The sequence below is a fragment of the Sapajus apella genome, unplaced genomic scaffold, assembly GCF_009761245.1.
Source record: "Sapajus apella isolate SASKATOON/1434 unplaced genomic scaffold, GSC_monkey_1.0 scaffold2, whole genome shotgun sequence".
Classification (NCBI taxonomy): domain Eukaryota; kingdom Metazoa; phylum Chordata; class Mammalia; order Primates; family Cebidae; genus Sapajus; species Sapajus apella.
Window position 1 is genome coordinate 1,310,387 of NW_022436942.1, and position 15,767 is coordinate 1,326,153.

Here is a 15,767-nt window from a genome sequence, read left to right on the forward strand (position 1 = left end):
CTCTTTTTCTTTTTTGCTACCTTGAGGTCAGCTGGCAACAGCCTCCTCTCAAGTCCCGGTCCAGGCAAGTGATGGAATTCCACATTCTAATGGAATCAAATAACAACATTACTTGAGCTGATTATGCAACTTCTCTTTGTAAACATTGAAAAAGTTTGGAGATGAGAAGAGATGAGTTTAGTTGCTCGGCTTCAGGGGATTTTAGAGATATAGCTTGGAGCTACAAATTGGCAAATGTTAAATCTTGATGCTGAATGGTAATAAGAGCATTCCCAAGCTATAGATTTAAAAAGCTATAGATTCATATTTGGATTTTAATATTTATCTGTTTGTTAAATGTTATCTAAATGTTAAATCTTGATGCTTATTGGTAATAAGAGCATTCCCAAGCAATAGTTTAAAGAGCTATAGATTCATATGTGGTTTATAATGTTTATCTGTTTGTCATTTGGGCTAAGGAGGAAAGAAAAAAGAAGGATGAAAAAGCTAAGTGTACATGCTAGTTTATTTTTTTCTAAGCTATGATAGGAAATATCCCTGGAGAGACATATTACTGGATATTCAACTGAATTTAAGAGTAATACATTAAACATTTTTTAAACCTCTTTTAAAATTGGATATACTGTAATAAACTGCCACTGGGGATGGGAAGATGGAAGCCTGGAGCTCATGGGCTAGGCATTTGTGTAGGTGTAGATCTTACATGCTAAACATGGAAATGCTTCAGATTAGAGGCAGGCCTTCCCATTTGCTAAGGTGCACTTACAGGACAGCAAGGCCCAAGCAAACGTTTAGCTTCTATTGGCAGTTTTTCTATTTCTAAGCCTTAGAAAAAAGGTGTGTGTGGCAGGAGGAGGGGTTAGAGGGTGCTCCCACAGTGTCTCATTTGCCGTCATGCAACCTCTACATTATTATGATGGAGATTACTCAGTTATGTTAGGAGCTAGATTATGATGTCAGAAAATATCCTTTCCAAAACAGGCAAAAAGTCAGGGTCCCTGGTATATATACTGAGGAGAATTTCTACTGAAAGTAATAAACGGGGCAGCTTGGAAGAGGTACCTGCCTGGAAGAGGTACCTGCTTTCTAATAATTGCCTTTAGTGGGAACAGAAGTCTCCTTACAAGAAGCTTTTAATTCATTTTAAGACTTAATTTTATGTTTTTTGAAGAACACCAAAAAAGTATTTCTGGAAAAGACTGCTGAGAAGATTTCCCTCTGTCAGCCAGAAAAGCAGAAAGAAGATTGTAAATCAAGGAAAAGGTGAAGTAATAAATAAGGAGGGAACTGGTCTTCTGAGTATATAAAGACTATTTATTTTTCCTCTGTCTATATTTTCTCTTTTTGTGGAGGAGAGGAAATTCTAAAAATATTTGATAGATGTTTTGCCATTAACACCAGAAAAGTGTGTGGGGGAAAAAGAAAGGAGGGAAGGAGTGGGGGGGGGTTAATTTTGTTTAGTTAGTAGAAAAACAATATAAATCAAAGCAGTCTCTGTATGCCAGTCCTTAATTTATAATGTTCTGAGAGTAAAATGTATTTATTTACAACATAAGTGATTGGATGTTTTCAATCTGATTTTTGTTTTAACCTTCTATTGGGAGAAGGGTTGACTTTTTAAAGCCTGAGTAGTTTGAAACTTGGCTAGGTACCTTGGACTTTTTATTGTGGAAGCAAATATTATCATTTCAATGTTAAACAACTTGCAAATATTAAATGGCTCATTTGTGATTTACTTTTTTTTTCTTTTCTTTTTTTTTTTTTTTTTTTTTACAGATTTTCCCCTTCAGATCTAACGATTACTTTAGGGCTCCTGCATCATTTTGGAAGGATTTTTTTTTTTATAAATCAGAAAGTGCTCTAGGTTCAAAGGTTGATATTTCTGAGTGCTGATAATTTGTCCTTTCATAGTATGCAAACAGGTCTAACATTTAGAAATCCTTACACATTCAAGGGAACTTGTGGAAATTCCCAGAGATTGTGTGTGTGTGTGTGTGTGTGTGTGTGTGTGTTTTCTTAGTGAGAGGCAGCCAAGTATTTTAAGGTATGAGGCTTAATCAACTGAGGAAGACAGGAGAGTCTGAGAAAACGTGCCCCCCACCCAACCTCAACAGCAAACGTTGACTGCTAGCTAGCTGCAATGAACCAGTGGGGAGCCCCGACGAGCAAGGGTCTCGGTGAGAGGGCGCTATTTCTCCCACCCTGGGTAAAACACGTAGAGCATCACCCGGAAAGCCAGGCTTTCTAAAGGTCACATTCCTTGAATCATCTTAAGTCTCTAAATCGTACTAGCCTTCTAGAAACTAATAAACCCTACCAGCAGGATTGTCTAGAAGACAAACATCCCTTGAGCGGTTCCCAGCCACTAGCGCTCATTTCAGAAAGATAGAGGCGCTCTGGGGCGGGTATCCACTCCCGCTGCAATCCCTTCCTAGATGATACTACCCAGTAGTTCCGAGCAGTCTTCCTTCCCCGCCCATTAGCTTTGGAAAGAACCTCGCTTTCCTGTCGCTTCTCCGAGGCAAAGCAGCACACAACGATAGTTCCGCTCCATCTGTCCGCTGTCTGCAGCGACTCGGATACAATCTTCCTAGTATCTTAACCTGGGACTTTTGAGGGGGAGGGGACAACCAATTAGGGTATTAGAGAAAGGATGGATTAGACTCCCGACTGTGGGTAAAAAGGGCTGTGTGCGCGCCCCAGGAGTGTGGGTCCTCCTCTGCAATTCAAAAGGGGGATCTCTCCTGTGTGCGGGTTTTTTGGACCAACTCCAGATGTCCCCCAGCAGTTCTGAAACAGCAAAAAGTGCAATTTAGATCTGAAGTCTGGAACCGTTTTGGCTCTTCTAAGCAAAAGATCTCCCTCTCTCTAGCCGACGCTCCCCACTCAGTTCATCCCGGGAATGGGCCAGGGAGGAGGGTTCTCTTGCAGCGCCCCGAGCTGCCAGGCGAGCTTCGGGCTCCTTAAATTCACAGGCCAACAGCCCGCGTCCTCTCCGCCCAGGCTCCTGGGCTCCCGCGGTCCCCGGCCCCGCTCCTTGGCCTCCTCCTCGTCCGTCCGCCCCTGGAGGTCTTGGCGCTCGCTCGTCCAGCCCTGCGCGCCTGGCACCGCTGGCTGCCCAGGGCCGTCCGCACGCCCTCAAGGACCTCGGCTCCCGGATCCGCGCGCGGGCTGGAGCCGGCAGGGCCAGGAGGGAGCAAGCGGATCCGCCCACGCCCCCGGCCCGGGGATGGCGCAGCGGGGCCCGGGCTCCGGGGTGTGGCTCGGCAGAGCTCCGGACCGCTCCGGGGCGGCAGCGCGGGAGGGGGGAGCTCCGCCACTCGCCGCGCGTTCCCGGCTCGGGGCTCCCCTCCACGCGCTCGGGCTGCGCGGGGCCCGCTCGGGCCGCCCGTCGCCGCCCCCGCCCCCGGCGCGCCCGCCCGCGCCCTCGCTCGCCCCGCGCGCGTTCCTAGGGCGCCACCTCTTTGCGACTCGCTCACTTCTCCGGCAGGTTTGTCTCGGAGCGTGTGAACATTCCTCCACTCGGCTTTCAACTCGCCTCCAACCTGCGCCGCCCGGCCAGCATGTCTCCCCGCCCGTGAAGCGGGGCTGCCGCCGCCCTGCCACTCCGGCTGCCGCTAACGACCCGCCCTCGCCGCCACCTGGCCCTCCTGATCGACGACACACGCACTTGAAACTTGTTCTCAGGGTGTGTGGAATCAACTTTCCGGAAGCAACCAGCCCACCAGAGGAGGTAGACAGCTATGTATATATATGTGGGTTTCGCTACAAATGGTCCTGGAACACAAGGGCCTGGTTCGCAAAGAAGCTGACTTCAGAGGGGGAAACTTTATTCTTTTAGGAGGCGGTTAGCCCTGTTCCACGAACCCAGGAGAACTGCTGGCCAGATTAATTAGACATTGCTATGGGAGACGCGTAAACACACTACTTATCATTGATGCATATATAAAACCATTTCATTTTCGCTATTATTTCAGAGGAGGCGCCTCTAATTTATTTTTTCCCCGTTTTTGCTCTTTCTGCCTGTGTGGTTTGGAGAAAGCACAGTTGGAGTAGCCGGTTGCTAAATAAGTAAGTGCTGAGAGGCTCCAGAGAATTTTTCTTTGCAACTTGGGGGATGCCCTTGAAGAGGCTGTTTGAGAGCGGGCTAAAAAGGGGAGCGGAGTAGTACAGGGAGATGGAGAGTCCGTACTGACACTCGGGTCGCTTTCCCTTCTTTTGCAGATCCCGAGCGCGAGAGAGACGATGCAGCGGAGACTGGTTCAGCAGTGGAGCGTCGCGGTGTTCCTGCTCAGCTACGCGGTGCCCTCCTGCGGGCGCTCGGTGGAGGGGCTCAGCCGCCGCCTGTAAGTGCCCCATCCTCCCCAAGGCGCCAGGTTGGGGAGGCCAGGGGGAGAAGCTGCCAAGCTGGGACGCTGCCGAGGGCTTGCAGCGGTCACCGATGCTCCTCGCACGGGTTAGGGAGAGGGGCCGTCCCGGATACCTGCAGGGGCCTGAGCCCGGTCCTCAAACCCGGCGGGGAAACTGGTTGATCTTCAGGGGGAGACAGACAAGAGACAGATTTTTATGTGTGTTTCCATAAGAGGGAGCGTTTCACAGAATCTCCTCTAGGATCTAGGGAAAGATCCTCTGCCTCTAGTGGAAAAAAAGTTGCGGGGAGGGGGGTAGGTGTACTTTCAGGACCCAGGAAGCTTCTGAAACTCGGAGGAAGCTGAGCGGTCCTGGGGACCTGTGGTATGCATGCTTGCATACAGACTGAATGTGGGTGGCGGTTTGCGTGTGAAAAAGCAAAAGCCGTACACCTAATTTTACTATGAATGACATAATTTTAAGCATATAAAATAGGACCATATTACATAATGAAGCATATTATATAATAAAGTAGTAACAACTTTGCAGTGGCAAGACTCCAATGTTCGTATTGATACAGTTCAGGAACGCTGGAGTGCTTGATTCCAAAATGAATTTTAGGTGTGGAAACTTTTTTTTCTTAGAATTATTGCTAACAGTTCTTTATTCTGGAGTCAAATATTTGCACTGTAGACTAAAAACTTGTATTTTGGCGTTCTCACTTGGTGATTGTTTTAATGATAACTTCGACTTCGAAATAATCATACATCCAAGCACACCAGAGAAATATCACTATGTCGTGTGACTGAAAACTTGGAAGAGTGATACAGTAACATGATCTTAATCATCTGTTGGACCTAGCAGTTCACTAATATGTATAACACCATCTTTGGGTGATGTTTAAACTGCAGACTCAGTGTTCAGAATGGGAAAACTATAAAGTTCGAGAACTGAGAAGAGTTTGACTCTGGAGAAGGAATTAAGGAGAATTTTTACCCTAACAATAAAAATAGCAGTATCTAATATTTACAGTCAGGTTTATGGTGCGTCCTTGTAAATTCCCGAGGGTGTACAAAAAGGCAACTGTTTTATATGTGCTCGTGGTCTATTATTATTAGAGGAGAAAATCCTTAAATGAAATTACTTTAGACATGTCTGAACCTTGGCACCAAAATGAAAATCTATTATGAATCTCCTAAGGCAAATTGTGTAGAACATTATACTGAAGATAAAGCTGCATTGTATTCTTCAGATCAACGTTTTACCAATGTATTTCTGAAAACTGTCTTCAGACTTTTTGCCTACTTTGAGACTTGTGTTAAATTTAATAATTTACAATTCATATATAAATAGAAATGAAGACTGAATTTTTAAAAACACACTTAAATACTGTATTTATTTGGCTCAGTAATACTACCTTGGAATGGAGCCAGTTTTTTCTATAAAGTTGCTTAATACCTGTTTTCTCTTTTGAGAAACAGCAAATGAGCCATGATTATATCCACAACTATGGCATAAAAATACTGCTAAGTTGTCCTAAAGGCTATTTTTAACTCTTTCTTTGTTACACCTTACAAAACACACATCAGAAACCATTTAGCAGCCAGCAACTGTTATAGTTTTGTTTGTGGGTGAAATAAAATATTGTAGTTAAACACTCACATTCAGCAGATGGTTATAAAACTACCACAAAACATTCTCATAGTTAATGGGTAATAGATCATCACATTACAGGCATGGTTTTTCATGGAGGCTGAAATCATCAGTAGATGAAGATGTTTCATCAAATTATTATAGCCAAATGGAGTTTTTAAAAACAAGTCATTATTTTTGCCTTGCTGCCAAGTAACAGTAAATTTTGTGTGCTAGACAAAACATAAGTATATCATTATGCTAAATCAAGCTAGTTTCTTGAAAGAAATTTTAACATATAATCAAACCATATTACTCTCCAGTTTTCACACCCAGTGTTAGGGAAACTGCTTTAGAAGTATACATTTGTTTTTAACTAGACGCTAACTTTTAAGGAGGAGGAAATTACTATAACAATAAGACTTCCTAAGCCATGCAAAGGAGGTAGTTATTATTATTGTTGTTATTACTATTATTGTAATATGGCAGTTAATAAATTGTGAGTCCTTTGGACAGGTTCATCTCAAGGATTTTAATTAATGGAGCTAGAGCATGATCAAGCTGGATATTAGAAAGTGAGGTGTATAGATGTTCTTGTGCAGATGAACAAGGCTTTTGGCAGGTGGCTATCTCCATGTTTAAGTTAGAGAGGGAACTCCAGCAGATTCAGAAAACTAAAACATTATTGGCTGATTTGCTTGGGAGCCAGACTGGGTCTATTCCACTTAATGAAAAGCATAACTTTCTACTGAGTCATTTGGGTTGGAAGGACCTTCTGGTGAGTCATCTTAACTCTAACACCCTAACCCTGTCTCTTGCATGTACCACAGAACTTTTCTTCTCAAATACAGAGTCCTTACTTAGGAGCCTAGCATCGGTACAAGCATGCTGTTTCTTCCTGCGCTGGAAAGGGAATTTCCATCACTGTTTTTATGCCCTCTGTTCCTTGATAGTTCCTTAGAAATTTAAGCTTCTTCTCTAAAAATTCCCTTGAGAGTGATTTTTTGTTTTTAAGGAGAAGGACTATATTTGGGCTGAATTTAGAGTTATTTATGATAAGCATTTCCCCCACATTTTTGCATTGTTTTTACAATAATCAAAGGAGATCATGATGTATAACATACTTGTTTTTTCCATTTTGGAGCCTATGTATGTAAGTGCCATGTGAACCATTGTGCTATGTAATGTTTACAGAGAAACTGAGTAAAAGACTATTATTGAGGCCATATTTACAACTTAATATTTCAGAGTTATTGAAATTGAAAACTTCCTCAATTTGAATTTATTACTCACTACCTATGTATATCTAGTTTGTACTGATGCTGTTAGATTCCTGATCCTCTAATGCAACTGCCTAGTGAGAGATTCATTCTTCACAATATTTTCATTGCAGAAGTGTTTGAAATACTAAGTAAAATGTCTAACAGCCTTTCCAATTTAGCATTTAAGAAAATTTGTGTTTTCTAGAATACTAACAGTTTCCCCCAAAAGGCAGATGGAAAGCTTTGTGCCTCATAAGAGATGTACTATTTTAAATTGGACAAAGTTGTGCCATATTGTAGGCTTTTTATAAAATAGAAGGATAGAATGATCACTGCATTTCCCATGAGAACTATCCTGGGAAAATGCAGCTTGAGTTAGAAAGGCACTGTGACTCACATTTGAAAGGCTGGCCAAGATGACAAGCACATATGCCCATGAGAAGGGGCATGAGCAATGGTGGCTCAATTAGAATAGACCAACCATTAAAAGTTTTGGCCTCAAGTGAAACTAAAATAGGCTACACTTTATCCATTTGGAGAGCAATACAGGAGAGGAGTGCTTCTGCCAGGAACTGAGAAAGAAATAAAAGTCCCCAATACTATAAATTATCAGTGGTTAAGAACTTTTTAATGTGACATTTTGCTAAAAGATACTTATTAAACTGAAATGCTTATGAACTATGCAATTATATCTGTCCTATTATTTTTAAAATGTTATTAAAGGATATAAATACCTTGTTCCAAAGCCTCAAACTTGTAGATTCTTAAAAGTTTCCAGAATACTAACTACTGCCACACAGTAAGTGAATTTTAATCTAGTCACATGTGGCACCTTCTCTCTTTCTAAAGAGAGACTCCTTCATGCCTCATTTAAACCAGGCTCCTGTTAAATTCCTTCCATTAAGTCATGTCTTTTTTGAATGAGCTACATGGCTTAAAGTTAGTCCACACACTAAAATACTGGAAGGAAGCTGGCGGTAGAAGGGCCAGAGAAATGATGACTATATTTTCATCTCTTACTCTCTTCTTTGACACATTCATCTAGTGATAGTCCAAACTTGTAGTTCCTAATTTTGATGATGAAAATGAGCTTTTGGGGCAGTAGGCTTGGTCTTCAAGGAAACTGATAAATTTCTGTCCAATCTGCACATCATTGTGGTGGCTTGTTACTGTATGCCCCAAGCATATACCCTGTACTCCCCTGACCTTGTTCCCTCAACACAGGGACAGGCAGGAACTTCAGCTTCCTCTTTGACAGGAGAAAGGGTTGCAGAAATTGAAAAAAGCAATCTTGGCTTCAGAATCAGAAGACCTAGTTTCTGGATCCCTGGCTCTGCCACTTACCATTGTGTAGACTAGGGCAAGTCATTTAACCTCTCTGCTCCTCACTTTCCTCATGAATACAGTGGGGGCAGTAATAATGCTATTTATTATTGCCATATTTCTCTGAGGAGTTAAAGACATTGCACCAACCAAGGCAACAAAGGACTCAGACACCACTGTGTCAAGGAAGTAAGAATACATGGGATATAGCCCTGGGAAACACTTTCTGATGCTTTTGAGGATGGGCCAGATTGGAGGACTATTCCAATGGCAGGAATTGGAGTTAATGCAGAGTTGAAGTAGGCATGATGTGACTGATTAATGGATGCAGTCCTTAAATATGGTTAATAATATACACAAAATAATAAAAGAATACATGATGAACATTTAAGCAAGAGTTTGGGTATTATCTAAAAGGATTGATAGAGAATTAGTTTATTCTTTTTCACAGTACTTTCATTAGAGTGTCGTTTAAATAGAAAAATCCTTTATATTTTTTCCTAGAGAATTTTAAGACAAAGAGAGCAAGTAGAAAAGTGAGCTTCTCAATTAAGTAGTAAGGATCATACTCTCTGAAGTTCTAAACTGGAAAAAAAAAAAAAACAAAACTTGAAGCACAGAAGAAATAGAATGATCTCATTTAAGCACACAAAGAAACCCATTTTAAGGAGACCACCTACTACTTTACAGAAAAATACACATTCTCTCCTCTGTCTCTCTCTCTCTCTCTCTCTCTCTCTCTCTCTCTCTCTCTCTCTCTCTGTCTCTTGCTCTTTGACTATTGGCCTTCAAATGTATCTTCTTGGTAGCTGGTAGTCTAAAATGTTCAAGTTCAGTCTGTGAATCAGATGGTTTCCTAGACAAGCTTCACTGCTCACTTCATCCTTCAGCGTTTGTTTGCTTTTACTCTTATGGGTTGCTGTTCTTTGAGTTTCAATATTACTATTTTCTTAATGGGGCAAGTGTGTGTGTGTGTGTGTGTGAGAGAGAGAGAGAGAGAGAGAGAGAGAACGAAAGAGAATGCTCAGGTAAAAGCTGTTGCCTTTTATTTCCCAGGCTGAGACTTCTAGATTTATTTTCCCAGAAGAACTCTGAAAAATGTGAAGAGATGCTCCATGGTTTCTATTTCTGATCATAACTGAATCATAGTATTTTAAATTGGGAAGGGAGAATAGAAATCACTGTCTCTGACCCCTTCCCTTTATGCAATTGAGGCCCATGAGGCCCAAGAATGTTCATGTTCCCACCAAGGTCACAACCTAGTGAGTGGCAGAACTGGGACCCGGAGCTGGAGCCTCCTAAGTGCCAGCTCCTTCCTTCCCACTGGTTACCCTTCCCTGCACAATAAGCTACCCATCAGCTTGTGTCTTGCGGTGGACCAACTAGAAAACTAGAGACTTACTCATGTCTTTGTTGTCTCTATCAACAACTAAAATTTCACTGTTTTCTTCCCCTCCAATATTTTCTCTCAAAGCAAAAGAGCTGTGTCTGAACATCAGCTCCTCCATGACAAGGGGAAGTCCATCCAAGATTTACGGCGACGGTTCTTCCTCCACCATCTGATCGCCGAAATCCACACAGCTGAAATCAGAGCTACCTCGGAGGTGTCCCCTAACTCCAAGCCCTCTCCCAGCACAAAGAACCACCCCGTCCGATTTGGGTCTGACGATGAGGGCAGATACCTAACTCAGGAAACCAACAAGGTGGAGACGTACAAAGAGCAGCCGCTCAAGACACCCGGGAAGAAAAAGAAAAGCAAGCCCGGGAAACGCAAGGAGCAGGAAAAGAAAAAACGGCGAACTCGCTCTGCCCGGTTAGACTCTGGAGTGGCTGGGAGTAGGCTAGAAGGGGACCCAGTGTCTGACACCTCCGCAGCGTCGCTGGAGCTCCATTCACGGTAACAGGCTTCTCTGGCCCGTAGCCTCAGCTGGGTTTTGGAGCCTCCCTTCTGCCTTGGCTCGGACAAATCTAGACTTTTCTCCCTTTCTGTGTCTCTATCAATTTTGTAGCAATTGATAGAGAATAAGCCAGAATATTGTCTGCCTTAAAGCAGTACCCCCTACAACACACACACTCCTGTCCCCCAGCACCATGGAGAGGCTTTAGAGCCCATTCCTCTTTCTCCATCATCACCCAACATCCATCCTTTACCGTTCCACCAAATAATTTCATATTCAAGCTTCAGAAGCTAGTGACCATCTTCATAATTTGCTGGAGAGGTGTGTTTCTTCCCCTTACTCTCACACCTTGGCAAACTTTCTTCAGTGTTTTTCATTTCTTTGTCTTTCACTTCAAGGGAGAACACAGAAGGCTTTTTTATATTATCTACAAACACTGCAGAACAGTATCTTGTCATAAACGATTCTGAGCCATTCACACTTTTTATTTAAGTGTATTTAATTAAATCTCAAATTTATTTTAATGTAAAGAACTTAAATTATGTTTTAAACACATGCTTTAAATTTGTTTAATTAAATTTAACTCTGGTTTATACCAGCTCATGAACAATTAAATGATTTCTGAAAATGTTTAACTTACAAGGATATAGGTTTTGCTCATGTATGTCTCTGTCCAGTGGCAAGATGAAATAGTTTTCCTAGGGTAATGCAGTAGGAAAAATAAAACTTCACATTTATGTGGCTTGTTTATTTTTAGCTCACAGATCTAGGTAATAATGACACTCCTAGACTTTGGGATCAAATAACTTAGGCTCAAGTCTTGGGTCTGAATTTATTTAAGTTCACAACCTAGAGAGAGTTACTCTGTCTAGTTTCTAAGATTCACTTACAACTTCCATGAAATGAAGATAATAATTGTACCAACCTCATAGAGTTTGGTGTCGACTAAATGAAATTATATATGGATTAATTATCTGTCATATAGTAAACACTCAATAAATTACAACATATTATTTTGGTGTTTTTAGACCTAGTTCTGATTGTACCATCTATCTATCTATCATCTATTTATATCTATCCAACTATCTATCTAGGTGGGTATATTTCTTTGAGGCAAATATTAATCTCATTATATAAAATAGAAAGCCAAGGCATTCCACCACTAAAAGTGTAATCCTTGGAATTGAAATAGGTAGGCCCAGAGCTGGATTGATCTCCCTATTTTCTGACACTTAGACCATTGCCGTGTTAGCCCTGCTTCTTTATCCATGCATTTCCATTGACAGGATCTTTTTTTTTCCTTTTTATTTCAGTACAGCACTTTTTTGGGGTTTGGAAAAAAAAGGGGGAAAACAACAGAACACATCATATGCAACTAATGATCTCATCATCTAAAGGGTTCCCCGTTACTTCTTTAGTCATTTCCTTTAACTCTGCTACAGATAGAATTATAGGATGATGTTTCAAAGGGGAGCTTGAACCTATTCACCATTATTTCTCTCTTTAAGTTGGCAAACCCGTCATTAAATAGCACATAAAATAGCAATCATATGGGATAAGTAGTACAGCTTCAGTAATCAATGGGCAGTGGCACTAGAAAAATCTTCAGCACAGTGAATGACCTATCCTCAAACATCTAATGGTTCTATAAAGGGTAACACACCCTATAAATTCTGGCTTACTTCACATAGTTAGTGTATTTTAAGACAGGATCCTAACTGTATATATTTATAACTAATGCAAGGACCCTACTTTATTGCCAAATCCTATTTTTATCCATTGTCTTATTATACACATGAGCTATAAAAACAGAGGTATAAATAACTTTCAATGGATTTTGTTCATTTCAAATTTGCAATGCTCTTTAAGTATCTGGAGAATTGATGAAAATTAATACTCATCAATTCTTATGCCTGAACCTACCCCTAAGTTAAAGTAGGTCTAGTAAAAATTAGGCAGTGGCCTAATCAAATCCAGACTTAGGGCTGAAAGAAATAGGAGGTTTCTGCTTTTCCTTTCTCTTCCCTGTGAGGGACATTCATGGAAAGAACTGTTCAGCAGCCAAATGTTGGCACTCCCCCAACACAATCCAACAGAGGTGCAGGGAAGAGTGAGGAAGTTTAGGAGTGCATTGATGAGGATGTCTGGGGCCATGCAAATTTTATAATCCAAATAAAATAGTTTCAGAATAACTATTTTAAAGTATTATAAGTGACAAGTCTTTTATTAACAACCCCTCCCTCCTTAGTTTTTTTGCATTACATGATGAACCAAGAGGTCTGATGAGATGGCAAGCATGAAGTTAATTATAATACATACAGTATTTTGAAAAAAAATAGAGTATTTTTTTTTTTTTTTTTTTTTTTTTGAGACAGAGTCTCACTCTGTTGCCCAGACTGGAGTGCAATGGCGCAATCTCGGCTCAGCACAAACTGTGCCTCCCAAGTTAAAGAGATTCTCCTGCCTCAGCCTCCTGAGTACCTGGGATTACAGGCACCCACCACCATGCCTGGCTAAGTTTTGTATTTTTAGTAGAGGTGGGTTTTCACCATGTTGTCCAGGCTGGTCCTGAACTCCTGACCTCAGGAGATCCGCCCTCCCCAAAGTGCTGGGATTACAGACATGTGCCACCACACCCGGCCAATAATACAGTATCTTTTTAGAAAAAAACTGCTGAGATAAAATTGTCTGTTTTCCTCTCACATGACCATTCAGTGGAAAATACATAGCTTGAAATTGGGGGAATTTTATTTCAGAATTTTCGCTGTTAAAAACAAGATATCCCAATACAGTAGGACTCATTTGTTAGAAATCATATCATTTTGCCTTGGAAAATACTGATTTAGAAAAATATTGGAAGTCCATAGTCAAAAGGGCTAAGACTGTAGAATGTTGTCATATGCACACACATAGAGTAAACACACACATATACTTTTAGGTCATATTAGATGTTTTACTTGGCTATTCCAATACATGCCTTTGTTAAAGGAGAAATCTAAAGGAAGGAAAAGGAACAAACATCTGGGCTGGTGAGATGTACATAGATTTTTCATTGGTCCTTTAACTTATTTCTTTTTTCTTTCTTTCTGAAGAAATAATTATTCAAAATCCTCTTCATTCCCTCTTTGTGTTATTCTTAAATCCAACTCACAAAATACCATTTAGCACAAATACATTTAAAAATCAGCAGAGTATGGCAATTATTGAGCTTTGAGGTCATCGTTTTGGCTTTATTCATATCATCTATCCGCATCCATCCACCAATTAGACTTTTAATCTTAAACCCTCTTTTCTCTGCAGCTGGGAGCAACTCTAACATTCCCACCAAAACCATTGGTGAAGAGGTCAGTAACTTCAGACATTAAAACACTCTAAATGCTCAATTTGCTTTTTTTGTAAGCTGCACAGAAAACTCCAAGACGGTTAAGACTATGCTGTTGTGTAGGTCTCACACCCACACGTCTGCCATGTAAAACTCTACCACAACTCTGGCTGTCAATTCAATGACATAGCCAATCAAATTCCATTCTATAGTTGTTTCCTTGGGAATGAATACAAAGTCACTTGAACAGACCATAAAAAGAGGAGGGAAAGAGAGAGAAAAAAGTAGAGAAAACTCTGCTAACCCATCTTAAAATACTGTCATTACAGTATTTAGATAGATTAGAAAAGGTGTCAGTCTCAGGTAGTAACTTCAGAATAATAAAAGAGACATGGTGATATGAAATACTGCTATTTTATGCTTTTAAATTAATTTATTCTTATTCTCTCATTTACAGTAGACTTTCCCAATGCTAACAAAAAATCCATTCAAAAAACCAACAGAGTGAGAGACAGATGATTCTATTTCAGTTTTGGCTTTGAAAACTATTATAAAATCCAGTTAGTGTTTATAAAATTCATTAGTGTTTAAAGACAATGAAAGAAATGCCAGATATCATCATCTCATCGACTAAAACAGGTATCATCACACCATCACAATTCTATTTAACTACACATTCTTCCAGTCGTTACCAATGTCCCACACTTCCACTACCCTCACCACAGTCCACTATGTTGTGAGAGACTGACCAATTGAGCACCTGAACCAAATAAACAAGCTTTGCATTGCCTAAGTCAGGTGTCACTGGGGAATAAACTTCCAAGTGAATTGTATCTGATGGTCCAACCTAACCTTATTTCCAAGTTCTCAAATTTGTCCCTTCTCTTCCCAAACTTGCCATCTGGCAGCCTTGGAAAATTCTTCCAGGGTTCCCTTTTTCTGATAGCATGATTGGAAATGCAGGCCCTTTTCCTTTTTGCACACATGGACTAAGTTGGGTTGAAGACCCTGCCTGTAACAGAGGTTACAGGGATCCAGGTGGATCTTACAAGCACCTCCTGTAGGAAATATTTACAAGAAGTTCCCTGAATCTTTTTCCATTGTGATTCCGTGTTGCTTAGCTTATAACCTTTATATTTTATGTTTTCATTTGTGAAGGAAGTTAACCTTTCCCCTTTTATTTCTCTTCCTTATTTTTGCAGGAGGCATTGAAATTTTCAGCAGAGACCTTCCAAGGACATATTGCAGGATTCTGTAATAGTGAACATATGGAAAGTATTAGAAATATTTATTGTCTGTAAATACTGTAAATGCATTGGAATAAAACTGTCTCCCCCGTTGCTCTATGAAACTGCACATTGGTCATTGTGAATTTTTTTTTTTTGCCAAGGCTAATCCAATATTATTATCACATTTACCATAATTTATTTTGTCAATTGATGTATTTATTTTGTAAATGTATCTTGGTGCTGCTGAATTTCTATATTTTTTGTAACATAATGCACTTTAGATATACATATCAAGTATGTTGATAAATGACACAATAAAGTGTCTCTATTTTGTGGTTGATTTTAATTAATGCCTAAATATAATTATCCAAATTGATTTTCCTCTGTGCATGTAAAAATAGCAGTATTTTAAATTTGTAAAGAATGTCTAATAAAATATAATCTAATTGCATCATGACTCGGAGAGTGAATTATATCCTTTAAGATTTCTAGTAGAAGGAACATGATAGGGTTTTTTTGTAAAGCTATTGGAATACAGTCTTAACATAATATGTTTACATTCCACATTCCAATAATTCTACATTAGCTTTTAGTTAAAAACAACTTAAAATGTATTTTGTCCAATATTTCAGTTCAAGTCAACAGCATGGCTGAACTACCTACATGTAATTTTATAAAGTACATTCAATTTGAAGTTCAGACAGGAGTGGGCAGAAAAGAAGCAGGAAGAAATCAAGAGAAAGGATTAAAG

The 15,767-nt window shown here is 40.3% G+C and overlaps 1 protein-coding gene across 6 annotated transcripts; it reads left to right on the plus strand.

Moving 5' to 3' along the window:
- The first annotated feature begins 1,031 nt into the window (after window positions 1-1,031).
- Window positions 1,032-15,473, plus strand: PTHLH (parathyroid hormone like hormone). 6 transcript variants are annotated; one of them, XM_032286982.1, is made up of 7 exons: window positions 1,032-1,263; window positions 3,491-3,733; window positions 4,039-4,071; window positions 4,225-4,346; window positions 10,042-10,464; window positions 13,766-13,809; window positions 14,990-15,473. In XM_032286982.1, exons 4-6 carry the CDS (start codon window positions 4,246-4,248, stop codon window positions 13,779-13,781), a joined length of 540 nt encoding a protein of 179 aa, XP_032142873.1. In that variant the 5' UTR covers window positions 1,032-1,263; window positions 3,491-3,733; window positions 4,039-4,071; window positions 4,225-4,245; the 3' UTR covers window positions 13,782-13,809; window positions 14,990-15,473. The 6 variants fall into 6 exon arrangements, with proteins under 6 accessions (XP_032142873.1, XP_032142865.1, XP_032142853.1 ...); XM_032286974.1 differs by having other exon boundaries at window positions 3,491-4,071; XM_032286962.1 differs by lacking the exon at window positions 4,039-4,071 and having other exon boundaries at window positions 1,033-1,263.
- Window positions 15,474-15,767: the final 294 nt, after the last annotated feature.

Bases quoted from the DNA above. Each gene is read 5' to 3' on its own strand.
- PTHLH (XM_032286974.1), top strand. From the start codon at position 4,246: ATGCAGCGGAGACTGGTTCAGCAGTGGAGCGTCGCGGTGTTCCTGCTC. The intron at 4,347-10,041 runs GTAAGTGCCCCA...TTTCTCTCAAAG, and splicing joins GAGGGGCTCAGCCGCCGCCT to CAAAAGAGCTGTGTCTGAAC.